The following is a 13,290-nucleotide window of genomic DNA, read 5'->3' as shown; positions in this document are numbered from 1 at the left end:
GGGTAAACAAGACACTACAGTATACTGAAATCTAGGTGAACATTTAATAGAAATTAAGGCCTTTCCTACATATCCATTCATTCATTCAACAAATATTTATTGAACATCTACTATGTACCAACTGCTGTAGAAACAAACATGGTCCCTAGTCTTATGGAGCCTGCAATCCAGGAGAATATGGATAATAAACTTTTAAGTGCTACTCCTAACAAGGTACGGGGTGCTTTGAGATAATGGACTAGGGGCAACTAATCCAACCTTGGAAGATCAGGGAAGGCTTTTCCTGGGGAAGTAATGTTGAAGAAAAGACAAAAATGATGAGTGAAAATCAGCCGGGAGGAGTAGAGGCAGAGGAGGGGAGACTGAAGGAAGGGTGAAGGAAAGCAGCATTTATAAGGACCACTTATAAGGACCTGAAGTGAACAGACACTGATGCCCTCAGGGAAACTGAAAGCAGCTTTGTGTAGGACATTCAGAAAGAGGAAACAAGTGAGACAGGAGATGGGCAGGCCAGACAGTCACCGTCCTTTAAGACTTCTCAGGAGTTTGAACTTTATCCCAAGGCAATAGGGAACCACAAAACAGTTTTACGCAGGGTAATGCAATAATCAGCCTTCGGTTGCAGGAGTCTTCTGTGGCAGGGACAGAGCAATGGAAGAAGACAGGCGTGGCCCGGGGTCCATCATGGAGATACAGTTGATTTGAACTCAGGTAGTGACAGTGGGATCTGGAATGTGCCCTCAAGAGGACTTTGGATAGGAGGAAGGAATGAGATGAGCCAGGGATGATAACCTAGTTTTTGACCTGGACAAATAAGGAGATAGCGGTGCTACTCACTAAACAGAAGAAACACAGGTTGATAGTAGGGGAACAATTTGTCGAGTCTGAAACACCTCTGGGCTATCCAAAACAAAACAAAACTGGTACACAACTGGCTATATAGGTCTAGAAATAAACCATAAAATCTGAAATAGAGTTGTAAATTTGGAATCACTGGCATATAAATTGAAGCCATGGGAGATTGTAAAATGAAACCCAGGAAATGAGAAAAGAGAACAGATTAACTGGGAGGGCCTGGCTGTGTTTAAAACCAACTCGAAGAGGGAAGCAGAGGAAGAAGATCCCTACAAAAAGGAAAAAAAAGAGTAAGGGGGTGAGGTATTCAAGGGGGGGAGGCAGGAAACAAGGGAATCTGGGATAAGAGCAAAGTGTATAGTGTGTATTCCAGAAAGAAGAACGAAAGTATGAATTTTCATATGAATTTATGCATGGAAAGTGCCTTATTACTTACACTCTTCCAAAATCAACCAACAAATGTATTTCGCCAGCTATAATACATTCTAGTCACAGGATCATCTTAGCCCAGGTGAAGAAGCAAAACATAAATTAATAAGCAGTAGTAAATAAGTTTATTTTAATAATGGACAGTAGAAGTACTAAACACTTGACAACACTATGAACTACAGACAAAAAGCAAAATGAATGTTATAAATGGGAAAAATGACGTGGTCTAAAAAACTGAAAGCCAAAGTTTTCACCTTTGGCTAAAATAAAAAGTAAACAAGAATACGCAAGTTGAACCTCAAAGGACAAATACTATATGATATGAAAGGGCGAGAGAATATCAGAGGACTCAGAGTCTACACAGTCACTTTGTGAGCCAAGTTACTCAAGGCTAGGTGTCACAGTACTTTATAGATCATACCACACACACGTCCACCCCCCCCCCCCACACACACGCACACACACACCCCCTAAAAACCTCTTATCTGGCTCAGATTAAGTGAAACCAATTTTGAGAAATCTATCTTTCCCTGTGCAAAGTATATAATTTTGTGTGAATACAATGTGTCATCCTCACTGTACAATGCCAATCTAGATATACTCTACTGGCCTGTCACAGTTCTTCATGACATAACAAGATTGCTATTTGTTTTTTTAACTTTCCAGCATATTCTTGGAGAAGGGTACCTACATTTATTCACATACCAACAGAATTAGATTCTGATGCTTAAAATGAAGAAGAAACTTCTGATCATTTTCCAACAAAGCAACAAATCTTATCCATAAAAGGTGGAGTTAGCTAATTAGGTAAGCCACCAAACAGTGAATCCTATTAACTCACTATATAGATTTCTTCTGTTCTACAAAGTTAAGTTTTTTGGCTGATTAATATTAAGACATATGCTCACCTCTTGGTTAGGTAAAAACACAAATTTATTACTCAAATACGCATTAAGAACCTAGCTATTTTTTAAGTTTTTAAATAATGAGAGTACTACTCTAGAATGCAATACTTCTGATAAAATTAAGCATCAAAATTAAACATGGTGTTCAGAGACTTTAGTATTTATTAACCCAAAGTTGATACTCAAAGCATTCCAGGAGCGACTCATCTACCTATTCATTACAAGACCAACAATACCTTAGTTTAAAACAAACTCAGGTATGTATACAGTCTTAAAATGAGCAAAATACAGACAATCCAGTGTTTCCTTGGTTCTCAGAGTAAAAACAACATGGCCATGCCAGCAGCAAGAGCCAAGTGAAAACAAATTTCACAGCCCTTGAAAAATACATAACTGTCATTGTTAATAAAAGCCAAGTTTGCAACTGGAAACACTGCCTTGCAAGCCAAGAACAAGATGTGTCTATTATAAATTCTCAGTTTCAGGACACCCTTTAAGTGACAAAAAAAAAAGATCAAATAACATTGTTCTTGCAAATATAATGCAAATGAATGCTAATTAAAGTATTCAGAAGACAATGACAAATAAGGCGTTAGGACCACAGTACATATTATCATGTAACTACAATACACATTAAGCAATCGCCAAGTTGTAGGTAGGCCTTCCAAAAGGAGTGATTATGGTTTACCATGATCAGAGGTTGTGTTGTTATACTTAATCATGTTTTTTACCTGCAAGCAGGTGTTTACAGGTGTCAAGGAGTAAAACACTGATTCTACTTATAAATCTATAGTTCTGTTTAATAAATTCTACCTACCTATTTTTCTGCTTAAACTTTCTAATCCAATATGAAGTAAGCTGCATGATGTAATATTCTATGCATGCTGTACAAACAAAAATTTAACTTGATTCATTTTTATTAAAATGCCAAAACTCACACACTTAGAATTAGACCTTGTTTCAACAACCACAAAGTTAAAATTTAACACTTACAAGGCACAAAATGAATGTGAGTGAAAGCTCATTTGGGAATGCTGCTGCTATCCAAAGTAACCTTCAACCTTACAACAAAAATACAAACATCTCAAAAATAAAGTTTATAAGAATAACAATATTCAATATATTTAGAAAGTAGATTACTGAAACTATTGATAACAAATTAAACACAACATAGTCATTACAGAGGAAAAAATCCAAATAAAAGGGGGAAAGATAATGAGAGGCAATAGGGTATATGGGTGTCATAAATCAAAGGATCTTCTATGATTTCTGTCCTGTCTGCTTAAAGAATTTCAGGAAGCCTGGCATAAAATCTTCTGGGCCCTTCCAAAGATGCTGGCCTGAAGGCAATGCAAGCCACCTGACACCCCAGAGCAGCTCACAGGTTTTCTGATCAGTGAAGAGCCAAATAAAGAACAGCAGAGGGAGGAGATTTTTCAGATAGGTGGAATTACAACTCTCTAAAGTTTTCCAAGACTGTCCCTAAACTGGCAAAGAGGAAACACTTATTTTTCTACATAAAATAGAGATCCACACCAACAGCAGCCAGGATACCCACTGGTATCAAAGAGAGATGAAGATTCAGCTGCAAAACAACACACGAACTGGCACCACCTCAGAGAATAAACCTTGGGTACACACATACAAAATTCACAAAGCCACCCCCTAACCAGCTCAACTCCAAAAATACTGGAGGATGGGGATCAACGGAAAACAGACTTCTGGCATTCTTAAACAACTGAAATGGGAGAATTCCCCACTCAGAGGTGACTAAGATGGTGACATTTCAAAGTGAGGAAAGCATTCCTGCAAAGAAATCACTGGCAGTTCTTAGAAATAAAAATGAATGAGGCTTCACCTTGCTAGTTCTCAGGCAGGAGTGCTCCCACCAATCAGCTCAAAGCCCCCCAAATCCTTTTCTTAGGTCCAGTGACAAGTACCCTGCTCCCAGAAAGGGCACCCTCATGAAAACAGGCCACAGGCCTGGAATGCTGCCTCTGCACTTACCTCACAGGCGGGGGCCCCGTGGGCCTTGAGTGTGTCACCATCTCCCTCAGGCAGACCAGTCCGACGTGTGGCCATCATTTCATTTCAAATCACAAAGAAGGGACCAACCCTTTGGAGCCCACATTGGGGTAGGAATGCCACCAAACAGCAAAAAAGGGGGGGGGGGGAGATAATTCCACACTAGGCTCCAAGGAGGGGCAGGGCTGGTGCAACAACGTGCCAGGGAAAGAATGTTTTTATGAAGCCCCTGCAGGATGTCCTGATGATTTCTTCGGACTTCAACTGACTGCACCGTCTCCGTCCATTTCTAGAGACTTCAAAAACAAAGACAGGCTTCTTGGCAGCTACTGAAGCCAAAGGCAGAAAGCGGTCCCCTTCCTCCGAATCCAACTGGAATCTGAGTAGGTCGTGAAGGCTTGAGCGTCAGCTCCCAACAAGATCGCTCCTGGAACGGGGAAAAGTTAAAGGGCGTGAACTTTCTCCAGACGCTGACCTTAGCCTTGCCCACAGGTCCACCCCAAGTGCCCATTTCCAACACCTGGAAAGATAATTCGATCCATGCTGATGAACTTCACAAATTAAAGCTGAAATAAGCTTCCCGTATTAAAAATAAAAGAAAAAAGAAAAATGTATAAATCGGGAGAAAGAAGAAATATCATAATTGCATGGTGGTTGAGACAAAGACGCCTGGCTGTTGTGCAGCCTTCAACAAAAACCATTCCCTTTTCAAGTGCATTTAATTAATGTATTTGCTGTGCAGAAGTGAAGGAGTATGGACGTTCTTCCGCATCACCCAGATAGGTACACTTAAAGGAAGTTTTCTTTCCACGAGACTAAAACGGGATAATACTTTACAAAAACCCTCCTCGCTCCCCTCCCACCCACTCCAAAATAAAAACAAAAAACCAGCCTCGGACTCAGCCAGCGCCCTCTGGGTGCCTCTAGGCGCCCGCAGCGAGCCCCAGTGCCGGGGCCCGAGTCCCGGAGGAGACGGCTGTTTTCCTTGGCCCGCGGCGAGGCTGGGTGGGGACGACGCGGGGCCGGGCGGGACTCCGGCGCAGCTCCCTCTCCCGGGCATGATTCCGGAGCTACCTAAATGAAGCTGCAACTCAAGCAACTTTTATGTAGTTGCTGCTTCCCAAACTACCACTCGACCTTATCTTTCCCTTTCCCTGTGGCCACCTAGGGGGGAAAAAATTGGAAAAAGAAAACCACCACCCACCTACCACGATTTCCTCCGCCCCTTCCAGAGGCGGGTCGGTGATCTGGATCTCAGGCGAAGGGCGGCCCAAATATGTACTTTGAAAAGGTGTGGGGAACCCGGTGGGGAAAAGACAAAAAGCTAGGGGCTCAGCCTTCCCGCCCGCTGGGCTCGGCGGCCAACAGGAGTGGGGACGCGGGCCGGGCGCCGGGCCCCGCCGGGACGCGCTAGGCCGCAGGCTCGCTTAATATTCATGAGCAACCGGGAGGCGCCCCTCCTCCACGGCCGTCGGCCGGACCCCGGCGCCCGCTGCCGGCCTTTGTGCCCTTCCCTCCTCCCTCCGGCTCTCCCTCGCTCCGCACACGCGGGTGCAGCCCCTCCGTTCCCACCGGGCGCCTGCCGTGGGCTTCCCTCCAGCCACGCGCCAGGGCCAGCCAGGCGGGGTGGTCCGAGGTGGCGCGAAGGGAAGGAACCCGCGGCGTACCGGACTCTCCACCCGCGGGCTCTGCACCCTCTCGGCTAAGGCGGAAAATCGACAGAAACGCACCGGAGGAAGCGGGCTAGTGGATCCTCAGGGCACTACCAGGCTCCAGGAGAGCGCGCCCAGCAAGCCCAGCGCCAGCTGGTCCCAGCCGGACGACGACCTGGCGCTGCCCGCCGCAGCGCTCCGAGGCCGCCGCCCCCGGCCGGCCGCTCCCAGACACCGCCGCGACCTGTCCCGGCCGGCCCCGGGCTCTCGGCCGCCGCGGGAGGGCGTGGGGCGGGGCGGCGGCCGCCGGACTCTCCCCTCGCCTCGCGGGGCCGGGCCGGGGCCGCGCTTGAGCGCCCGCGATCGCCAAGTGACAGAAGTGCCTTGCTCCGCCGCGGCGCCGAGCTGTTTCCCGGGGGCGGATTTCTCGCTTCTTCCTCCCTGGATCCACCTCCTCCCACTCCACCTCCTTCCCCTCCCCTCCCCAGGGGAGGCTCTGGGGCTGAATATTTTCTGTCTTGAATAATACGGTCCCGGGAACCGATGCTGGAGAAGGGGGATTAGCCAGGGGGGCGGGCGAGAGGGAGTTGCTCGCCCCCCCCCTCCCAGTGTATCTCGGGACCTACAAGCCCACGCTACCCAACCCCCGGTACCACCCTAAGTCCGAACACAAATAAAACCTTCCCCGCCTTCTCCGATCTCTCGAACGCTGAGCGGGAGAGGCCAGGAACGGAGCTTTCTACTGGGAAGGGACACAGAGTCTCAGAGCTCGGCGTCAGAGCCGGAGGCGGGGGGGGGGGGGGGGGGGGCGGGGGGGCGGCGCAAGTATATGGCTAGATGTGCAGAAGTGAGGGGTCACAGGTCCCAGACTGAGGGGAACAAGTCTTGGTGAATTTTTGCCCCTTTTTCGCAGCGGGAGGGGAAAGAGGCTGCCAGGCGCTCAGGGACTAAGATAAGGGAGTGTCTTTTCAAGCCCAAAGGCAAACCAGCTTCTGGTAACAGGGAAAGAGGGTAGCAGCAAAGCGTTATTCATTCAGTTTTTTCCCCTTTTCAAATCTCCAGAGCAGCTGAAAAAATTCGGCGCTGCAGGCGGAACGGTGGAAAGGTAGCTGCGTTGCTCCACACCACCGGTCACAGCGCTCCGGGTTCAGAAGACCACCGCAGCCCCTCCGCACCCAATTCCCGGGCTTGGCTACAGACCCCTGGCGGCTTGCCCCGCCCCGCCGGGCCTCAGGACATCTCCCGCTGCAAACGGCCCAATCGGGAGACGCGTCGAGACAGCAGGAGCCAGTCAGGAGCTGCTGACTCAGGCTTCCCTCCACCCTTTGTCCCGCCCCCCAAAAGGAAAAGCCACCGCCCCTCTGCCTCCCCTTCCCACCCACCCCACCCTGGCTCTAGGGAGGAATCTCCACAGCTCCTATCACCTAGGGGTGGAAGTAGAGTAGCCCTCGGAAGAGGCAGCGTTTGTCACCTTGTTGCTTTCATCTTCGCCCCTTCCCACCGGCACCTCTCCTCCCTTTCCCATTCCTTCTGCTGGTGCTGTTGAGGGTCGTTTTAATCCGCGCTCAGGCCGGGGTACTGTCCGCTATTGTGTCTGATCCGCTGCCACCACTACCATCCTGAGGGAGGAAAGAGGAACAAAACCAAAAAGCTATGGAGTTTGTGTACCTTCTTACGACACTATCCCGAGAGGATTTAGAGACACCTCCCCACCCCACTCCCATCTTTCCCACCCCTCACCCTGCCCGCAGCCTCACGTCCTGTTTCTTGATGATGGAAACAAAACAAAGCACTAAAAGCACTCCCTGGAGCCTGAATACCTGTTCCTTGGTTTTTAGTCCTTCCTGAGAGTGGAATGTGCCAAATATTTAGAATATACAACTAAATCCTCAGCCTCAACTAGAGGAGACTCTTTGACTAGATCATTTTTATATGATCAAACATGCATGTTCTTGACAGCCCCTGACAAAACTATGTCAGTCAATAACAAATAGAATAAACTAGAGGGAATGACTGCCAGGCAGCTGGTAAATATACTGAGCAGCCCACTGGGCTATAGCAGTATCCAGTTCTAGGTACTGTTGAGTAAATCCGCAAGAAATGAATGGAAATGCAGGTTTCAAGTAGCAGACCTCTAGTGGGCTTACAGAATATGCCGGGACTTACAGAATATGTCTAGAAAGGAAAAACAATTTTAAGCACAAAACAGCTCCTTACAAATGCCAGTGGGCATGCATGGCATAAACTATTCTAACAGTTGACATTTAGGGTTAAGATTTTTGTAAGTGTTGATTTTAAAAAGGGTTTTCAGGTTGGTAAAGGAGAGTAAATATAAATTTCATGACATGAAAATGAGGTAAAACACATTTTAGGAATTGTGAAAAATTAGCATAACATAGAAAGACATTTCTACAAAAGGTAGGTAATCTACATTTCAGTGTAGCTGCATTGTTTTCCATATAATGTAGAGCATGTATATGTACTAGAGCTACCAAATAACAATAGTAACAACCACCCATATAGCACTGCCTTTGTGCTAAGTATTCCTTGAAAAGCTTACACACAACTCAGTGAGATAGGTGTACAGAGCCAGGATTCGAGCTCAGGGAGTCAGTTTCAGAGTTCATGGTTTCTTCACAGCTATACTACCTCTAACATGGTTTTTAATAACAACAGCTAATACTTAGTTTAATATATGCTAATGATTGTGCTTTCTGAATACTAATTTAATCCTACTCCTGGGATCAGTGTGAGTATCATGTTGCAGTATTTGGGAATGTTTTTAAGAACCATTATTATAAGTTAGTACCATGTGTAACTTACCTGAGTTAGGATAGGTATTGTTAAGACACAGGGTCTCAAGGTTGAAGTCCTTCATGCTAAATGTTAAAATGTAGTACAATATTTTGCAGAGGCAGCTGAAACCAGATGAGCTTGACCCAACCCAACAAGATAAGTTTAGCCAACTGCAAAGAAGAAATCAACATGTAATTAACCAAATAGTGTATATAGACAACGACTAAGCCTCCCTTTGGGGAGACAGAGCTTTGGATATGAATCCCCAGCCTCCTTTACTTGCTGCAAGTAAATAAAACTACCTAATAACAACCACCTCTTGTTGTTGAATAGAACACCCAAGTGAGGAACCCTTGGAGTTCAGTAACGGTATGGTTATGATGTTCTAAAATTTGGGAATGTTTTTTAAAAACCTTTACAATAATTTGCTAGCCTACGAATCTTATGTATATTAAGGGATCTGAATAGAGAAAGACAAAGGCACAATGTTAAGATTTCAGAAACCTGGGTCCTAGCTCTCTACTAGGACCTCAGAGTATGTCTACCTTGCTGGCCTCCTGAGAGCATCAAATGAGATAATACAGGTAAAGGAGCTCTAGGAAGGTTTGACGAAAATATTATTTTGAAGCAGGAATTTGTCTTGTTCCCCAACAGGAATGCTACCCTTTATAATGTCATATTGATATTTATTAGGAACATATAAACCCAGTTAAAAATTATGTCTATTCCTCTTTGAAGGAATGAGTAATAATAATGTTTTGATAACTGTGTGAGTTCTCATTTAGATGAATTCTGAATTGACTAAAGTGGACGCCCTCTAGGCTCCTGGGAAGTGGCAGCAATCAGCCAGTCACTCTCCAGTCCCAAGGCTAATGGTGTACAGTTCAGGGCACAAATCCTTAGAGTTGTCTTGAGCTGCCCATCCTGGGCATTTCACTCATTAACACCTCCACCAGAGGGAGGACAAGAGAAAGGAAAAAGAGTCACATTTGCACATCATATGGCTACTGGATAACCACTCCAGCGAAAAACTGAAACAACAGGTTTGAAGATCATTACAAATGAAAAGAGATTTGAAATTAACTGTGGGTTTCACAATTAATGTCTTGATAGTTTTCTTTGTCCCAAATATCATGGATAAGCAAGAGCTAACAGTGATTCTTGCTTTGTTTACTTTGAAATCCTACTGATTTTTCTCTTTTGAGCATAGTTAATATATCTGTGGCTTTCCTATCATCTAACAACTTAGAGTTCCCCTTGAAAGAGCCTCAAAAGTTACTGCAGCTGTATTAATAACAACTGCAAGAAAACCGTATACACTATAATTCTTGCAATGTAGGCAAGACATTTTTAAAGTTGGAACTATACCCTCAGAATGTAAGATTTGACTTTGTTGTGACTCAGTAATATTGTTTTGGTGAATCCTTATCAAGGAAAAATGTCAACGCCAGAAATAGAACCAAAACGTCCTAGACCCTGGTCTAATGTCATTCTCTGATAATCTATGGATGATTTCTACTCTGAATATAGAAGTTGGCAATTCTAAGCTGTATAAGTGTTTGCCAGGGAATTCTACAAATGAAATGGGTAACATGGGCTGAAGCATTTGCAAAACTATGTGTCTGAGGCAGTTAGACCAATGGCCTTCAGAGGAGTGAGCGTTTTTTTGGTTTTAGTAAAATAGTGTAAACTTTATTTCTTGTTTATACGATACCAAAAAACATTGTCTACTAATACTTCTTTGAAAAAAAGCCTTTCTTGTTTAATTGAATAGCTACAGAAAACTCACCTCTTTAGTAAAGGATTTAACTACTGTAATCAAGAGTAGGGATTGATTTTTCACAACAGGAAATTTCTAAAATTTTTCTTCCTTCATCATCGTTTTAATTAATTATGTAAATGATTTACTAATTTAGTGCTCTGCATTTGCTAGGTTTACAGCTTATTATTTCTGTCCATATAATTACTATCTATCTTCAATTATTAATTTCTAATTTAGATCTAGTGGCACTACTCAGTTCAGTGTGTACAGTCCCCAGCAAAGTGCCACGCACAACAGACTCTCATAACTGCTTTCTCTGTCCTCAGCTGGTTGTGGTCTTGTCCTTCTCTGGACTAGCACTCCGCTTTGGTGCTTCTTTTGGGGGTTGGGTGTTTTTTTTTTTTTTGCTATTAGTTATGATCATAAAGAATCATTTTATTTTCAATGGAATATTATGTCCTTCCCTATCTAGAGCATAAACTTCTCTAGGACAGATTCCTAAGGCTTTACCTTCTTTTCAAGCCCCCATAATAACCATCACAGCTTTCCCATGTAAAAATAACTATAGAATTATGCAAGAAATGAATGATGTGTCACTATGATTGGTAAATATTTATACTCAAGAAATTCCTGGCTGACCACCAACTCTCCAGGTTACAGGAAGATAGGCATACATGTCTGTGTGCACATGCCCAGAATGGACAGTATCAATTTTAAGAGGTGTCCACAAAGAGAACATGTGGTATGGGTGTCAACTTCCAGAAATGCCACCTTTTATCTCTTTACCTAACTTCACCTCTAGTGACTGAGATATTTTGTGGCAACAGTACCATGCCAAAAATTAATACTACTTGCATTTGGAAAGTAATTACGGAAGTTCAGCCCATGGTTTATCCATAACTATGTGTTAAACATTTTCTTCTGAAATAAAATTATTTTTTAGCACCAACACCTCCATAATTAAAATCAAGTGGTATGGTAGTCACTTTCATCTGCATCATTAAGAGTTCATTTCTACAATTTAAGAAAAAATAAGAATAAAAATGTTTTAACATTTTTTATCCTAAAAATCATGACTTTCATTTATAAGCATGCGAATTTTCCTTAAAAATACAAAATGTTTCCACCCACCCTATTACATATAAGTTGGAACATCCTGTGAAAACACTGTATAATCTGGATAGAAACCCATATTACAACTAGAGAACTGAAATGCGTTTTTATCATCTTGGAATAGAATGCTAAATTCCAATCATTCTAACTAGGAACAGTGCTAACAATTGATTTTTGATATTATAGGCCTAATCAGAGCAACCAAATATTTTTAATTATAATGAAGAAAATATACGAGCTTTCCCTTTTATCTTTATAGTACAGAAGTAGGAGAGACATCTAATGACCTCTCAGTTCTCTGAGTTATGGAAGCTCTGGGTACGCTTTAATACTCTCTAGCATTGTAGATTCCATTTCTCTCTTCCTGTAATTGCTTGCATTCTCTACTTATCCAAAGTCAACTCACCGAGGGTTCTTTCTTCAGATAGGAAAGGACTGCAGAAAAATATGTGGCAATTCACATCTGGGTTTAAGTAGGATAATTGTGGAGTTGCGTAACATTTTCCTCAAATACCTTTTCAATTATAGTTTAATTTAAAAAAATTGCAACATAAAAAGGAAAAAATAGACATTGAAACAATGAAAGGGACAAATTTCATCCTACAATTTATGAACCCATTCTCTTGCTCTCCTCCAGCCTCCTGTTGTGGCTCCCCTCATTGGCTAGCTTCAACAGGAGGCCCAAGGCACTCAAAGATAACGTATTCACTCTGTTTTCCTATTAACAGGAAATCAGGACCACAAGTGAATGGGAAGAGAACTTTAAATATTTAAAAAATCTAAGTATTTTAATATAAAATGTTTTAAATAATTATTTAAAATAATTTAATATTTTAAATTGCAGGGGGAAGAGGAAGATGAAATAACAGCATATTTTAAAGAGAAAGAAAGAAAGAAAGGATTATAGAAGAAACTAACCCCAGTAAACAGAAGAATAGAGAGAAAAGTGAAATGACAAAAGAATGAATAAGACATAAAAGTGGTTGGAAGAGTTAAGGAAAGATATTGAGAGGGGGGAAAATCACACCATTGCAGAAATAATAAATGGAGTAGAAATGAGAAAGAATGAGAAAAATAACTGGCAAAAGATAGAAAACATTTAGTAGGATGGAATGACAGGCTTTTTAAAAGCCCATCAAATACAAATAAAAATGGCAAAGTGATTAGACAAGAGATGAAAAATAAGGAGGACAAACAGAAATCAAATTTAGAGAAATTGATGTTTCTAACAGAGAGTTTAGAACTGATGAAACTAAAAAATCTTCAAAGATATAAGGTGGCAGACTACTAAATGTCTCCCCTATATCCATTCTCTCCTCTCTCATGAGGATAGCATTTTACCTGGAACATGGTTAACAAGTTGGACTTCATTTTTCAGTCTATCTTCTAACTAGGTGTGGCCATATGACTAAATTCTAGGCAATAAAATGTGGGCAGAAATGAGTGTCTGCCCCTCTGGAGGATTACCTTTAAAAGGATTAAAACTTGTGTTTTCCTAGTCCTTTTCCTCTCCCCCCTTCTCAGTGGGTGGACATAAGCATTGCTACATTTTCACAAAGAAAAATATAGAATGTCCAGTTCAATTTGGATTTCCCATAAACAAAATTTTAGTGGATTTCAATTATTGCATGAGACACATTTATACTAAAACAGTATTCACTGTTTATCGGAAATTCCAATTGAACTGGATGTCCTATATTTTGCCTGGGAACCCTTCTGGAAATAGAAGTGCAGCATCCACCTATGACTCAGA

General features: G+C 42.8%; 1 protein-coding gene across 7 annotated transcripts in view; it reads right to left on the bottom strand.

Annotated features, from left to right (window-relative positions):
• Positions 1-6,029, bottom strand: part of ARHGAP21 (Rho GTPase activating protein 21) — a 136,202-nt gene extending 130,173 nt beyond the window's left edge. For 5 of the 7 annotated variants that reach the window (XM_037037203.1, XM_037037207.1, XM_037037210.1 and 2 more), the window contains exons 1-2: positions 5,945-6,029; positions 4,197-4,641 (exon numbers count right to left, since the gene is read on the bottom strand). In XM_037037203.1, coding sequence (XP_036893098.1) covers positions 4,197-4,274 — 78 coding nt within the window. In that variant the 5' untranslated portion in view covers positions 4,275-4,641; positions 5,945-6,029. Of the gene's footprint in view, positions 1-4,196; positions 4,642-5,418; positions 5,617-5,944 lie in introns of those variants that run through there. The other 2 variants (XM_037037204.1, XM_037037206.1) reach the window with 2 other exon arrangements.
• Between the last annotated feature and the right edge of the window lie 7,261 nt (positions 6,030-13,290).

The sequence above is a fragment of the Sturnira hondurensis genome, unplaced genomic scaffold, assembly GCF_014824575.4.
Source record: "Sturnira hondurensis isolate 20B ecotype Veracruz unplaced genomic scaffold, ASM1482457v3 Scaffold0022910, whole genome shotgun sequence".
In the NCBI taxonomy this organism is placed as follows: domain Eukaryota; kingdom Metazoa; phylum Chordata; class Mammalia; order Chiroptera; family Phyllostomidae; genus Sturnira; species Sturnira hondurensis.
This window is presented reverse-complemented; position numbering and strand designations above follow the sequence as displayed.